Source organism: Pristiophorus japonicus, chromosome 7 (genome assembly GCF_044704955.1).
Source record: "Pristiophorus japonicus isolate sPriJap1 chromosome 7, sPriJap1.hap1, whole genome shotgun sequence".
Lineage (NCBI taxonomy): Eukaryota > Metazoa > Chordata > Chondrichthyes > Pristiophoridae > Pristiophorus > Pristiophorus japonicus.
Window position 1 is genome coordinate 114,410,882 of NC_091983.1, and position 17,079 is coordinate 114,427,960.

At 40.4% G+C, this 17,079-nt stretch overlaps 1 protein-coding gene across 2 annotated transcripts in view; it reads right to left on the reverse strand.

Annotated features, from left to right (window-relative positions):
• Positions 1 to 2,570: 2,570 nt before the first annotated feature.
• lama2 (laminin, alpha 2) overlaps positions 2,571 to 17,079 on the reverse strand; it is a 693,080-nt gene continuing 678,571 nt past the window's right edge. For both annotated transcript variants that reach the window (XM_070885262.1, XM_070885261.1), the window contains exons 59-63: positions 14,083 to 14,238; positions 10,854 to 11,007; positions 7,455 to 7,585; positions 7,011 to 7,233; positions 2,571 to 2,836 (exon numbers count right to left, since the gene is read on the reverse strand). In XM_070885262.1, coding sequence (XP_070741363.1) covers positions 2,685 to 2,836; positions 7,011 to 7,233; positions 7,455 to 7,585; positions 10,854 to 11,007; positions 14,083 to 14,238 — 816 coding nt within the window. In that variant the 3' untranslated portion in view covers positions 2,571 to 2,684. The remainder of the gene's footprint in view (positions 2,837 to 7,010; positions 7,234 to 7,454; positions 7,586 to 10,853; positions 11,008 to 14,082; positions 14,239 to 17,079) is intronic.

The following is a 17,079-nucleotide window of genomic DNA, read 5'->3' on the forward strand; positions in this document are numbered from 1 at the left end:
TTTTATATAGGTTTACTAAACAAATCTAGCCCGCTCCCCATAACCCCTTATTCTTTAAGAAACTGTCTATTTCTGTCTTAAATTTATTCAATATATAACAAAATATTTTCAATTGCATTTTCCAAGGAGTCATTATAAAGCATTGTTTTAAATTGTCATTCCTTTACACTAATGAACAATGTTAACACTCCATTTACTATGGCGCTCTTGACACAGTGCTGTGCCGTAATCCACTGGGGAAGCATCTTGGGCACTGAGGGCCTGTGGACCAGGCGTGTGCTGGTATCAAGACCCAAATATAATGTAAATTATATTTATGAATGACCTGAATGTTTTGCAGTATCCGAAAGACATGGCAGACATTCAGTGTCCATAAAAATGAGTGCTGCATGATAGGCCGTTCAGCCGTGTCGGATCCTTTTTCTTAAAGTGACGTCTGCTTGGCAGTTTGAGGCAAGGAACTGTATGTTGCACCAGTGATTTGACTGTTTGTTAATTATTTTTATTTGGCCTCAGTGCTGGAGCTAATTAGACCTTCTTAAAGGTGCAACCCATTTCCCATCAAGAGAAATGTAACTGTCTACAATTTTAAAAGTATATATTAGCATTTCATTGGCATCCCTCTCTGCGGGTTCTAGAGGAGGAAAAACAGGATCAGAAGAAACATGCAACACAGGTGCAGTTGCACCATAGAATCTCAAGAAGAAGCCATCTTTAAGCCACCATCCATGTATATAGGTAAAGGTAATTGTACTTGGATATGTGCAAAGATATCTGCACGCAGAGATTAAGGGGGCGGCTCCTTGCCTGGAAAATGGGCAGCCAGCAGTTGAAAGCCTGGTGGGGCCATTGTGCACTTAGGCAGGCCTTAAAATAGGCACCCAACATTCCCATCCAAAACAGGCATATGCTTGTTGCAGAATCCTGATTAAAACTTTCAAGGAGAAATGGCAAAACATAGACGGCGCATGCCAGCTTCATTTCTCCAGGCATCAAATGGCCTAACCAATGATTCTTAAAGGGGCCGCTGCAGGACTCTCATAATCCTAGAAAAAAAATCACAGAACTTCAAACAATCTTGGGAAAGAAAAATCACTATATTTACCAATTCCATCTTATAATTTTCTCTAACAGCTTTCGCTCACATGGACTTCCCATCATTCAGGAGGCCTTCCCAACACTCGGGGGCCTTTCTCTTTGTCAGAGGCTTTACTCCAATCCCAGAACTGCAATTTTTTCCAGACAATGACTTTCGGTGTTCTATGAATACACCAGGTTAATGCCTCTCCATGGCTCTTTGGGGCTGCTGTACATGGTGTATTGTGCATCTATTACTTCCCCTGCCCCCAAAATGATCCCAGCAACTCCTCATGTCAGCTATTCCTGTCATCCTCCAATATTTGGTCTGTTCAAGATGCCTGTGGATGGTCTCTTGTGCCAGCACAATGGATATTCTGTCTGCACCTAGTGGCCTAGACTGCTCCATCTCCTCTCAAACACCATAGCCTCTGGCACTACTGCTGGGGGTCGTGGCTTCTCCTCATTCTAGTGCCGCAGCTACAATCTCCTGCTGACGGCTAGAATGTGCCCGAGTTTCTACCCTCACCCCCAAATCTTGCCCTCCCGATTATCTGATTTTGTGGTTGTTGTCAACTGTTCACTGGTTGTTTATCATTGAATAGAACTTTTTATATAAATAGATAATAATTTGAGTTGGTAAATTTGACTTTACAGATAGTTATTTTTGATTAATTGATTTAGTGAATGGGACATTTAAGCCAGTGTGCTTCATGCCTTAAGGACACTTTCCAAACCACAGGAAGACACACAAATTGAATTTTTAAAAGTTATATTGATTTTCCAAATACAGTAACAATGATCAAAATTTCACTAGTTTTATGACTGATCACAAAACAATTTTGTTGCTGGAGTTATAACACCTGCTGAAGTTCCCACTCCAGGTTTTTATTAAATGGTGTGCAAACACCTCTAAAGAAAAGAGCAAGGTACCTCACACGATTAAGAGAGCACCACACATTGGTTGTAATCCCTAGCAAAATTAAATTAAATTGAATTTTAGAAATTATGCATTCCTCACCACTAATAGTGGTATTTCATCGAATATAATCTCCACTGTAATTTTCAGATTCCAAGGAATTAATAGGTGGTGATAGTACCTAAATAATAGACTGTTTCCCTCTGTAAAATTTCATTATGTAGTCAGATGGATGTGATTCAATGCTCGCTACATTTTGAGAAACCTTTTGATGATGTTATGGTTCCTTGAAGATAGCTATGAAAATTTCAACCCTCACCCGAACACAAGAACTACTTTCACTTCAAAGAGGTGTTTTCTGAAATATTTGTATTATATTTCACACCATGCGTTGCATTCTTACACACACAAAACAAAAGAAGCAAACTCAGTGGGGTCTCTACATAATGCAAATAATGAATAAAAAATATCATCTGCAGGACAAAAGAGTACTTATTTTAATTTTAATGAATAAATGAAAACTGAGAATATTTTTTTAGACTGATCATGTTTAACACAGAGACAAAAGACAGCATTAACATAGCATAAAGATACTGTTTAATTTATGTCTCCAAAAATATTTCTGCCATATAAGCTTATTTTGAGCCATATATTTCCAACTTTGTTTAAAACACACCAGTAGATTCCATTATGCAGGACAGGTAAGGGGTTGAACTCCCTTGAGCTCGACTGCTTTGCTGAAGTCTATTTCTTGTGTCTGTGTCGCCTTCATTAGTTTCAGGTTACGTATGCAGCCCTTGAAGGAAGTATTAATGGTCAATCCTAACTGTCTCATGTCATCTGAAATAGATATATAAAAACATTGTTATTTGGTATTTGTGCAATTAAGTCACTGTAGACAAGGACTTGGCATAGGCAAACAAAAAAATTAAAATTGCCAAAATCTGACACAAACACAGAAAATGCTGAAGTACTCAGTAGGAGAGAAGTTAATATGTGATGTGTGGACCCTTCCGCAGACCAATGGGCAAGCTGGTGAAATAGTGTATTAGTATTAATCTTTTATTTGCCTTCTGATTCTATTTTATTTATGTGACACAGTACAGTACCCTGAGGAGAGCCTAAATTATCACTAGCGCTGTTTGAATGACTGACCAATTTGTTTCTCTGTATATAGCTTTGTCATTACTCATGTATTATACAATATCTTTAATATAATCTGCTATTAATTTCCATGACATGAAATCCTTCTCACTTCATTAGTCAGGGAAAGTTGTCCAGTCCCTCTGAAATTTCCTGATTCAGTCAAAGCAGACAAATGATCTGCTGAATTAATCGATACGCTACAATGCAAGTCCTTTGGGATGATGTAGCCCATATTGGCCATACTACTTGATGCCACACAACAAGTATGCATCCTCTGGTTAGGTACAAGAGGAAGATTGATTACTCTTTCTAGGGATAGATACAGGTGGATTAATAATCTGTTACCCAAAAATGCAGTGCATTACAACATAATGATGAACTTGATCCTTCTGACATTATGCCTTGAATATTCCTGAGTAGGTCCAGAAAATCTATGGCACAGATGAGATCCTGCCATACATTTTAATGTGTTTCCTTCCCTTCTCCTTAGTCCCTAAAGTATTTTTTACCAAGTGGACTACATTTTACATGGTTGGACTTGTCCTGTGTGTGTAAAACATCTTATTTCTAAAATTAGAATTGAAATTTAGGTCAAAGTGGAAAGGGACATGAATGTATAAAAGATTAATTCAGGAATTTCCTCTGAGGTTCTCCCAATCGACTGCTAGAACTTTGCTCAAAGATCGGCGGAAAATCCTGTTTACGCCTCTATCCAGGGCTTCTGCCAAGCTTTTTCCGATGTTGCAGTGGCCAATTGGGAGAACCTCCAAGGAAATTCTAGACGTAAATTTTCCATGATCCATTGTGAGCTAACATTACAGCATTTAAATCTTTTAAAAGTCACTGATATACTTTGAGTTACATTACAAGACAGTGTTTAGTGGTTCCCATTTCTCTTCAGCTTTGTTTGCTCTGTTAGAACATGCGGTCTTGACCCGATGGCAGCATCATGGGCGTATGCTACCGTTGGTTCTCTCCAGGTGTCACTGTTTAATGGCAATAGAACCACACAGATGCAGTCAGACCTAATCTTCTTAGATAAACACCTATAGATCCTTCTACAGATTATAATGTTTTTGATTTTTGAATCTACTAATTAACTTTGTCATTGTCAATCGTTCAATCATCAAAGGAATTGAATGGGGTGGGTGGTGGAATTACAAACCTGACTCTCTGTTTTGCAGTTTTAAATGTTGATGAACATAAAGATAACTAGAGGTGGACCTTATTTCTGAATCGCCAAAAATGGCCTGCCTTCTCTCCAATATGGCTGAGTCCCGTCCTGAGTTGGAGTGGAATTACAATCATGTGAGCAAACATCATTTCGAAGCATGGAGCAAAGACATTTTCCTTGATACAATGGCCCTGAACTTGCGGCCTCTCCGGGTGCGTAAGATGTGCGCACGCGCCCGAAGAGCCCCGCAAGTTGCGGGTTTAGGCGCGCGAAGCGCATGTGCCTGAACCCAGCACTTGCAATCCGTCAAATTGTCTTTTGACAGCTCGCGTGCCTCCCTGGGAGAAGGGTCTTCGTGGGTGGAGATTTGGGCTACTTGCCCAATTCCTGCCCAGCGAATGTCCTTCAAACTCTTACGCCTGGTATGAGGCTTGCTTTTACCAGCATAAGAGTTTTAATAAATAGAATAAATGAATGTTATTACTTATTTTTAAATTAAAAACCCTGTCACCAGGGGACACAGTCTAAGGATAAGGGGTAAGCCATTTAGGACCGAGATGAGGAGGAATTTCTTCACCCAGAGAGTGGTGAACCTGTGGAATTCTCTACCACAGAAAGTTGTTGAGGCCAATTCACTAAATATATTCAAAAAGGAGTTAGATGAAGTCCTTACTACTAGGGGGATCAAGGGGTATGGCGAGAAAGCAGGAATGGGGTACTGAAGTTACATGTTCAGCCATGAACTCATTGAATGGCGGTGCAGGCTAGAAGGGCCGAATGGCCTACTCCTGCACCTATTTTCTATGTTTCTATGTTTCTATGAAGGTAAGTTTATTTTTAACACTATTAAAACATTTTTTTTAATTAAAAAATTCTCTAAAACATTTAATTTAATGCAATTTCTATTAATTTTTTTTAAAAGTGAAGTTTTAAAAAAATTTATGTTTATGTTTTATTTGATTTTAGGGGTATTCTCATTGATAGTAATGGGAGCTCGGAGCTCCTATTACTATGAATGAGAATACTATATTGTGATTGGTGGTACAGGCCCATGTGATCCGAGGATGCACATACGCTCCTGGAATATGTGGGCCTCTGTGCTGGGCTGTGCATGGAGCCGTCGGAGTGCAAGTGTTCGTTTCCCAGGGATTACGAGGTACATTCAGAAAAAAAAATTTGGTCAGAGGCATCCGGCCATGGGAAGCCTCCAACCGCAATTTTTGACCAAATATTTATCTACTCAACTGGACTAGCTTTATTGCTTTTAATGGCTGCATTTCTGCATTCCTTTGAGGATGTAACGAACAGGGTGGATAAAGGGGAACCAGTGGATGTGGTGTATTTGGACTTCCAGAAGGCATTTGAAAAGGTGCCACATGAAAGGTTACTGCACAAGATAAAAGTTCACGGGGTTGGGGGTAATATATTAGCATAGATAGAGGATTGGCTAACAAACAGAAAACAGAGAGTCAGGATAAATGGTTCATTCTCGGGTTGGTAATCACTAACTAGTGGTGTGCCGCGGGGATCAGTGCTGGGACCCCAACTATTTACAATCTATATTAATGACTTGGAAGAAGGGACCGAGTGTAACGTAGCCAAGTTTGCCGACGATACAAATATGGGAGGAAAAGCAATGTGTGAGGACACAAAAAATCTGCAAAAGGATATAGACTAAATGAATGGGCAAAAATTTGGCAGATGGAGTATAATGTTGGAAAGTGTGAGATCATGCACTTTGGCAGAAAAAAATCAAAGAGCAGGTTATTATTTAAATGGAGAGAGATTGCAAAGTGCTACAGTACAGTGGAACTTGGGGGTACTTGTGCAAGAAACACAAAAGGTTAATATGCAGGTACAGCAAGTGATCAGGAAGGCCAATGGAATCTTGGCCTTTATTGCAAAGAGGATGGAATATAAAAGCAGGGAAGTTTTTCTACAGTTGTACAGGGTATTGGTGAGGCCACACCTGAATACTGTGTGCAGTTTTGGTTTCCATATTTATGAAAGGATATACTTGCTTTGGAAGCAGTTCAGAAAAGGTTCAAAAGGTTGATTCCGGAGATGAGGGAGTTGTCATGAGGAAAGGTTGAGTAGGTTGGAAGAATGATAGGTGATCTTATCGAAACGTATAAGATTATGAGGGGGTTTGACAAGGTGGATGCAGAGAGGATGTTTCCACTGATGGGGGACACTAGAACTAGAGGGCATGATCTTAGAATAAGGGGACGCACATTAAAACTGAGATGAAGAGAAATTTCTTCTCTCAGAGGATTGTGGACCTGTGGAACTCACTGTCTGAGAGAGCTGTGGAAGCTGGGGACATTGAATAAATGTAAGACAGAAATAGACAGTTTCTTAAATGATAAGGGAATAAGGGGTTATGGGGAGCGGGCAGGGAGGTGGACCTGAGTCCATGATCGGATCAGCCATGATCATATTGAATGGTGGAGCAGGCTCGAGGGGTTGTATGACCTAATCCTGCTCCTATTTCTTATGTTCTTATGTTCTTAAAAACACAACTATTGGTGATTTGCGTGTTTTAATCTACGGTTACTGTAAGGCAGATAAAAATAGGAGGTAGATCTACTCCTGATGGAAATCTGTTGAGAGGAAAAAGTAATTTTTTTAATCAATTATGCATTACATGTTAAATACCACAATGTAATCAGTTAGCAATTAGTTAGTGCATACCTGGATACCCTCCAACAAAGATTGGATCATTGGTGTCAGTTGCAGTGGAGGTTACACTTGAGCTTCTGCTTTCTACTTTCTCTCCATCGACTGTCAATTCCAAACGGTATTTAACTTTATTGACCACTACATTGTGCCACTGTCCACGACACAACCCATTGAAGTGTGGTGGCTCATAGACAGCTGTAAATATGCCAGCTCCATTGTCAATGTGAACCAAAATCTAACATTATAACATAACATAAAAGGTATTAGGCAAAGCATTGATGAGATTTTTTGAAAGTAATTGAAATCACCATTTAAAAAATATATTTTTTTTCTTGCATTAATTAAACATTTCCCACTGTACACCCCAATAGTTTATCAAGTGCATCTATATAGTTCTCCTCATGCATAGATCAATAAATCAAAGCACTTTATTTTGTACTTATGATTATAACTTACTTTTCCATTGACTAGTTCAATGCCCAGTCCATCCACTCTCTGACTGCTGATTCCTAGTAAAACAGCGTTTCTTTGAGAAGTGCGGAAATCAAACTCGATTCGTAAATCTGTTCCAACCCTATAGCGTGCAACTGAAATGACAAGTCAACATATAGTTAGATGCTCAGCCTATTGTAAATTAGCATGGAGTAATCAGTAAAACAGATCACTCTGTTTTTTGCTGCTAATCTGTGTGCTGTAGTCAAATATTAATTGCTCCAATATGAATGGTCCTCAAGTAGTAGATTGTACACTGAGCTAACCCGAAGCTGGCATGTAGCTAAAAGACACTTGAGTCAAGCCAAAATAAGTGACTCTAACCTTGGATAGATCATTAGTAAGGCATGTGTGAAATCTTTAAGCACTGTACTTCAAAAGAACAGTGTTACATTAGAGGAATCAGAAAAGAGCAACAGGATATTTATAGTTATGAAGAAACTAAATTCATTTTCATTATAGAAAAAATATTTAGAGGTGACTCTCTGTAAGGACACACCCACTTTCAAAGATTTAGAAGGTTTAGGTATAGGTTGATAAAAGCCAAAACTCAGGGAGCTCCAAATATACAATTGCTGCTTCTCTAACCAGGCCAGCCGACCTGCAAGGTTTTGTAGTATTTGGTTCGTAGTATTACTTGGAGCCAAGCAAAAAAGAATCCCAGCTGCCAGTGACAAATCTGCCCCTTCCGTTCCCACTACAAACCCTTCCTCCCTACAAGTGTTTTCCTTTTTAAAAAAAATCACAATTCTACCTCAATGCTTGATCCTGGATCTCACACATGGAGTTGATAATTTCTGGCACAAAGCCACTTGGATCACTGACCTTACATAGGATTACATAGAATATACAGCACAAAACAGGCCATTCGGCCCAACCTGTCCATGCTGGCATTTAAGCTCCATTTGAGCCTCATCCCATCCTTCATCTAACTCTATGAACATAACCTTCTATTCCCTTCAACCTCATATGCTTATTCAGATTCCTCTTAAATTTATCTACACTATTCATCTCAGCTGTTGTAGAGAGTTCCACATTCTCACCAATCTCTGGGTAAAGAAGTTTCTTTTGAATTCCCTATTTGATATCTTGGTGGCGATTTTATATTATTGACCTCTAGTTTTACTCTTCCACACACTCTCTTGTGTGTCTACTCTATCAGAACCTTTCAAAATTTTGAAGACCTCTAATAGGTCACCCCTCAGCTTTCTCCCAGCATGTTCATCCTTTCCTGATAGGTATAACCTCGCAGTTCTGGTATCCTTGAGTCCTGCAGCACAGAGAGGTAACCTTGCACTTATAATCTGAGGTTAATTTATTTGCATATTATCAATGCTCCTGGAGCACAAAGCATGATGTACTGGGAACAAACTAGCATTAAGAATGGCTTCTTGGTGTGAACATATTAGCACCACACTGTTCAGGTAAATAATTTTTGTGTTAATGTGTACACTAATGTGACATGAGATTTCATTTGGGATGGGTCAAAGTAAAATAGTTGCGGTAAAATGTTGTTGCATTCATGTGAGGGCAACAACAGTAATGTTTTATTTTGCCATGTTTATTGGACACATGCTCAGATGATTGTTGTACATTGGATTTCATGCACTTAAGTGAATGCTGGCTTCATTCAACCTTATTAGCTACATGCTTCTTTTAGGTATTATCCTTGGGTGTTTCTCAGTGACACAAATAATTAATTTAACCATAAATTTGCTGAAATATAAATCAGGAATGATCACATGGAAACCCACACAGTATATGCAACCTCTTGGAAAACTACCAATGGAGCTGTTGACTGTTGAACTCCACGTCCCCCCACTCCCCTCCCCAAGGAGGTGGTACCATCCTCCAATGCCGCTGCTCCCACTCCACTCTTGCTACTGGTTACTCAGGGTTTGCACTTAGTGGCATAACCATGAGTTTGCATGGACAAGATGGATACATTCGAATGGGTAGTTTGACAGAAAAGGCATGTGCTCCTAGGTGTGGTAGTGGGACCCACAGGTATGGAGCAGGGAAACTGCTGCCAAAAGGAAACTGCTATACCCTGTCAATACCTGAAGAAGTGAAGAGTAGAGGAAACAAACACTTAAGGAAATCAAAGAGTCATAGTCACATTGCACCTGCTGTGTGATACTGTGGTGCTGATAAGAATAAATGAAGGATTGGTGAAACAATTGAATGGCTTCTTACTGTGTGCAAATTGGTTGCTGTGTTTCCTACATTAGAACAGTGAATATACTTCAAAAATATTTAATTGACTGTATCATGCTTTGGGACATCCAGAGGGTATGATAGATGCTATATAAATGCAAGTTCTTTCTTTCTATCTTTATATTTTTTAGTTTTAGATATTCCAGTCCTGCTAGTGAGATGGCAAGTCTGGAGAAAACCATGAGCTTTAAGTAGCAAAGCCCTGACCATGCTGGATCTTCTGGAGTCAAGGCCTCATTTTCTATTCAAGCTGAGCTCTCAACCACATTGCTTTCTCATCCACCTCTTACAGATTAAATGTTTTATATCCATCTTTTAATTAAAAAGAAACATGTTATCTCACAAATGTATATATGATACTATTAATCATTTTCATGGCTTGTTCCATTATCAAAAATGATCAGCTGTCAAAACATATTTACACTTTTCTATGTGAAAAAAGAAAATGTGTTTACATAATTTCAAAAAACAGAAATGTTAAGATTTGTTACTGTATACACTCACGTATAAGACTCAAAATGTATGCCTCTGATCGGGGCTGAAAGTAAAGGAGGTTATTTTGTAAATGAGTCATATCCTCGCTCATGTTTCCCCCCCAGCAAAGCAACTTTTTTTACAGACGGTAGCGCCAGCAGTACCTAGTACCATATCAGTGCATTCCTATCAGGCGTTGCTGTCAGCTGCTGCTCTGTTCTGCAACACTGTGATATTTCAATGGTGACTTCCCTTCCCGACTTCAATCACTGTTCCTGTTGCTGATGTAAATTGGAAGCAGCGCAACAGGATAAATACAAAAAGAGATGTAAAATCAGTAGCTGGAGATAAAACTGATGGTGAGAGGCAGAGTTACCATTTAAATAGCATATCAGAGCAATAGCTGATAGGAATATTGGTGAATGGAAACTCTGTTATCCTACCCCTTGTTGTATATTAAGCTTGTGGCGTCCTGAGGGATTTTTTTTTAAACTTTGGAGATTGTCTTATATATGGGTCAAAACTCATAGGAGTATATACAGTTAGCTCAAGCAGTATGCAGCAGCTGTCTCTGTAAGAGTAGTATTTTAAAATGATAGCTGACTAAAATGACTCTGGTTGTTAACAGTGAGGTCAAGCAATTTCAATGCTAAAGAAATCAAATATTTTTACCTGCTTTAGCAAAACCTGTTCCATCAAAATAAGTTCCTTTTTGACTATTGAGAAAACAGACACCAACATCCAGGCTGGAAGTCGGATTATCCAGATCAAAAGTTTTATCGTTCAATTTAAAGTTGCGGATGCAAGCATTTATACTGTAGAGTACCTGTGTTAAAAAATGAATAACCAACAGATTAACATGAGTACAAGTATAATCACTATGTTCAGATGACTAAGTTACATATAATTTCAATGTCTTCATAGCTAACTTAGCTTTTAAAGTCGGTTGAAATAATATGGAATAGATATGTGTGCTGTCTGGGTATATTAAAACTGGGGTCAATTTTGACTCCCTTCGTCAACTCATTAACTCCAACACATGACATGGCCAGCTCCATTTTGAAAGGGGCCCACTAAAGCACCAATGTCATGTATTTAACTGTCATTGTAATCCATGTATAAACTGACCTAAGTTGTACACCGTGAGAACATTGACCACTAGGTGGTGAACTTGTGGGAGACACTACTAACCTGAACTTTCAGGTATAAAAGGGGAAGCTCCACCCACCTTCATCACTTCAGTGCTGGCTAATAAAGGACTGGTCACAGAGTGACCTTCTCTCAAGTATGGGTCTCGTGTGCATTTATACTGTATAGTAAGGACATAAATAATAACCAAAGTTGCCTGTTTCAGGCGATAGGCAACTTTTAATATGGGAATTGGCTATGAACTGGGCTGAGCCTGTGCAGTTAAATATAAATGTACACACAAAGTGAAAGTTCATAGGCCATTGAAAGCAATCAGAGAGAAGAAAGAATAGACTCAGGCCACAATTTTTCAATCCTCACTCAATATGCAAATTCTGCTTTGGGATTGAAAAGTAGCCAATGCCACACTTTTGTTCGAGATACACCTAGTAACTAGTTAGTCTAATGCCAATTATGGGCAAACCTTTAGAATCAAAATTTGAGAGTGCATTTAGAAATGTGTGGATTAGTCAAGGACTGCCAGCATGGATGTGTTTGACAATGTTGATAGAGTTTTTTTAATGAAGTGATTTATTGGAAAGATAAAGGGAATGCATAAGGAGGGAGTCAGAGCATGCAGCGAGGTTCTCTTCCCTTTCGATGGGTGAAAGAGACCTCCCCAGGAGACCAAAACAGCCGGTTGGAGATTGCAGGGATGTGGTCAGGAGGTCCTGGGTGCAGTGGTGCAAACCTTTTAATTATCTCATTAGATCAGGAAATGTTAGTACAAAGCCACATGCAACCTCATGCTGCTGTGCCTCTTATCACATAAGAACATAAGAATTAGGAACAGGAGTAGGCCATCTAGCCCCTCGAGCCTGCTCCGCCATTCAATAAGATCATGGCTGATCTGGCCGTGGACTCAGCTCCACTTACCCGCCCGCTCCCCGTAACCCTTAATTCCCTTATTGGTTAAAAATCTATCTATCTGTGACTTGAATACATTCAATGAGCTAGTCTCAACTGCTTCCTTGGGCAGAGAATTCCACAGATTCACAACCCTCTGGGAGAAGAAATTCCTTCTCAACTCGGTTTTAAATTGGCTCCCCCGTATTTTGAGGCTGTGCCCCCTAGTTCTAGTCTTCCCGACCAGTGGAAACAACCTCACCGCCTCTATCTTGTCTATCCCTTTCATTATTTTAAATGTTTCTATAAGATCACCCCTCATCCTTCTGAACTCCAATGAGTAAAGACCCAGTCTACTCAATCTATCATCATAAGGTAACCCCCTCATCTCCGGAATCAGCCTAATGAATCGTCTCTGTACCTCCTCCAAAGCCAGTATATCCTTCCTTAAGTAAGGTGACCAAAACTGCACGCAGTACTCCAGGTGAGACCTTACCAATACCCTGTACAGTTGCAGCAGGACCTCCCTGCTTTTGTACTCCATCCCTCTCGCAATGAAGGCCAACATTGCATTCGCCTTCCTGATTACCTGCTGCACCTGCAAACTAACTTTTTGGGATTCATGCACAAGGACCCCCAGGTCCCTCTGCACCGCAGCATGTTGTAATTTCTCCCCATTCAAATAATATTCCCTTTTACTGTTTTTTGTATTCCCTTTTACTGTTTTACATCCCCATCACTCTGCTGTCCCTACCGTGGGCGAGCAGTTAAAATTAAAAGGCAAGTTAAAAAAGCCTGTTGTAGGTCTGTTAAGTAGATTATAATGAGTTTAATTGGGTCTCCCACCGCTTCCAGTCGGGTCTGCTCAGTGTTGACAAACGCGCCATTGGGAAAGGTGTGTTCTGGCAGAATGACAGGGGGTTTCTGATCTGCTGTCAATAAAAACAATTTCCCAACCGACCCGCCACCAATCCCGCCCACTGACACCCCGAAAAATTCCGGCCTAAGAATGTGAGGAGCGAGGCTAGGAGAAATGTCTTTACACAGAGGGTTGTTGGAGCATAAAATGCTTTATCACGTGAAGAGGTTGAGGCAGAGACCACTGTATAGTTTAAGAGAAAATTAGACAAATATTTCAAGCAGAGAAGGTCTATGAGGAGACAGAAAGGCTTCATTTTAGATTAGATTAGAAGAGCTGGCCAGACACGGTAGGCCAATTTCTTTGCTGAAAATTTACATGATTCTGTGGTAAAGCACAGAATTGTGCAGCATTTCTGACTGAGTGTCCCCAAAACAAATGTAAAATGTAACTGTTAATATTTACCTACTTTGATGAGACCTCACCAAGAGCATTGCTCTTGATAAGATAGAAAGGCAGTGTTGCAAAGAGGATTTTCAGCCTATTAGCACCAGTACAAAAGCATTCCATTCTCCAGCGGTGACATGGCTTATCTTGATGAGCGTGCAAAATGTCCCCACCACCCCCTCAAAAAAGGTAAAGAATAAATTGTTTTGAGTGAGACAAGTGAAAAGAATCTGTTGCTGAAAAAGGAACCATGAAGTACTGACTAAAATACTGCAAAGTTCTTAAGAGTTAAGCACCCAGCATAAATGATCTCGATGTGAGCACAGTTCAGAGACTTGGGTGTGGAGGTCAACGTGTCTGATTTATGGTGCTCCTGATTTTCCATCAAAGATTTAATAGTCAGGAAATGAGAGCTGCTCTGAATCAGTGCAATGACCTTCTTGCCTGATTTTCCAACATGTGCTCGCATCAAGTGAGACTCTGTGCTGGGAACATAACCTCACAATTTCAGGAATTTGATATTATGCATTGTCTACATGACTGCTCTTGTTTACATCTTACATGGCCAATTCTTCTTGTGGTGTAGTTCTTCGGCAATCCTCCGATATAAATCATGCCCACAACATCCAAAATATCTGCATTTTTAGGACTAACTGTAGTCGCCATGGTGAGGCCAATTGTAACTGTTACTCTCTTCCTATCCCGGACAATTCTGACCTGCAAAAAAAATAGATTTATTAAAAAAGACTTGCATTTATATAGTGTCTTTCACGACCACCAGACATCTCAAAGTGCTTTTCAGCCAATGAAGTACTTTTGGAATGTAGCCACTGTTGTAATGTAGGAAGTGCGGCAACCAATTTGCACACAGTAAGCTCCCTCAAACATCAATGTGATAATAAACAGATAATCTGTTTTTGTTAAGTTGATTGAAGGATAAATATTGGCCAGGACACCAGGGATAACTCCCCTGCTCTTCTTAGAAATAGTGCCATGGCATCCTTTCCATCCACCTGATAGAGCGGACAGGACCTTGGTTTAACATCTCATCCAAAAGACAGCACCTCTGACAATGCAGCACTCCCTCAGCACCTCACTGGAGTGTCAGCCTAGATTTTTACACTCAAATCTCTGGAGTGGGGCTTGAACCCACGACCTTCTGACTCAGAGGCAAGTGTGCTCCCAACTGAGCCACAGTTGACACTAGGTGAGTGTGCTAAAACAGTTATTGTACGTTCTATTCCACTTAACAAGTTGCAAAAGAGTAAGCTTTATCAACAAGTATAAAGAAGCAAGATTAGCATTCATATAGTGCCTTTCATATCCACAGACTTTCCAAAATTATTTTGTAGTGTGGTCACTGTTCCTGTGTAGACAAACATGGCAGACAACTTGCACACCTCAAGGTCCCATAGACAGCAATAAGATGAGTGATCAGATAACCTGATTTGGCAATGTTGGTTGATGAATAAAAGTTAGCCAGGAGACGGGGAGAACTCGCTGTTCTTTGAAATAGTGCCATGGGATCTCATATATCCACCTGAGAGGACAGAGTGGGCCTCGATAAAATGTGTTTTCTGAAAGACAGGACATCTGATATTGCAGCACTACTTCAGTACTAGACTGAAGTGTCAGCCATTATAATGCATCACCCCAATGTTTTGAAATACTGAGGCACCCTTTAGCCTGCTGACTTAATCTATTAATTAGTTATTAATGATTACCAGAATAAAAATTGCAGGAATGTTCCTTCATTCTTGCAGGTTATTGCGGATATTTTTTAGTGATCTCTTGTCAGGTTTAATTCTAAATATTTTAAAAATTGTATTATTAAATGATAAATGGTTTTATAATTGATGATTAATCATCCTATTCATTCTTAGTTCAGGGAGCCAATTTTCTTACCCTCTCCACCAATTCACACTGGAACTGTATTCTCTCCCTATTTATGCTGGAACTCTGCGCCCCTTGAGTCTCAGTGCCTGCTGGCACTATTCTCTCCCTCACCCCCAATTCAGGTTGGCACTCTTTTTCCTTACCTTCATTTCACATTGGTACTCTTGCCCTCTTCCCCTTCCTGTTCATGCTGTTCATTCTATTTCCACCCACCACCACCTATTAGTTCATGCTAGTACTCATTTACTGCCTTGCCCCTCAGCTCATATGTATAGAAAGTCCTGCTCACAGACCTCATTGTTCAATTCTCAGAGCAACAGCAGCAACATAGGAGCCAGAAGGACTTCCAAAAGGCATTTGACAGGTTCCATCTAAGAGACTGTTAACAAAAATGAGAGCACATGGATTGGAGGCAATCTATTGGCTTCAATAGGGAATTGATTGAGGTAGGAGATAGAGTGTTTTGGATCATGGGTATGTGACTAGTGGTATTCCCCATGGATCCGTACTGGGGTCTCAACTTTTTACTATATTTATAAATTATTTGGATGAAGGAATAGAGAGCTGTCTATCTAATTTTGCCAATGAAACTAAGTAAGATGGCACAGTAAATAGTGTAGATGGGAACAGAAACTTACAAAGGGACATAGAAACATAGAAAATAGGTGCGGAAGTAGGCCATTTGGCCCTTCGAGTCTGCACCACCATTCAATAAGATCATGGCTGATCATTCCTTCAGTACCCCTTTCCTGCTTTCTCTCCATACCCCTTGATCCCCTTAGCCGTAAGGTCCATATCTAACTCCCTCTTGAATAAATCCAATGAACTGGCATCAACAACTCTCTGCGTCAGGGAATTCCACAGGTTCACAATTCTCTGAGTGAAGAAGTTTCTCCTCATCTCAGTTCTAAATGGCCTACCCCTTATCCTAAGACTGTGCCCCCTGGTTCTGGACTTCCCCAACATCGGGAACATTCTACCCGCATCTAACCTGTCCCGTCAGAATCTAATATGTTTCTATGAGATCCCCTCTCATCCTTCTAAACTCCAGTGTAAAAAGGCCCAGTTGATCCAGTCTCTCCTCATATGTCAGTCCAGCCATCCCAGGAATCAGTCTGGTGAACCTTCGCTGCACTCCCTCAATAGCAAGAACGTCCTTCCTCAGATTAGGAGAACAAAACTGTACACAATATTCCAGGTGAGGCCTCACCAAGGCCCTGTACAACTGCAGTAAGACCTCTCTGCTCCTATACTCAAATCCCCTAGCTATGAAGGCCAACATACCATTTCCTTTCTTCACCGCCTGCTTTACCTGCATGCCAACTTTCAATGACTAATGAAGCATGACGCCCACGTCTCGCTGCACCTCCTTTTTTCCTAATCTGCCGCCATTCAGATAATATTCTGTCTTCGCATTTTTGCCCCCAAAACCTCACATTTATCCACATTATACTGCATCTGCCATGCATTTTCCCACTCACCTAACCTGTCCAAGTCACCCTGCAACCTCTTAGCGTCCCCCGCACAGCTCACACCGCCACCCAGCTTAGTGTTATCTGCAAACTTGGAGATATTACACTCATTCCTTCATCTAAATCATTGATGTACATTGTAAAGAGCTGGGGTCCCAGCACTGAGCCCTGCGGCACTCCACTAGTCACT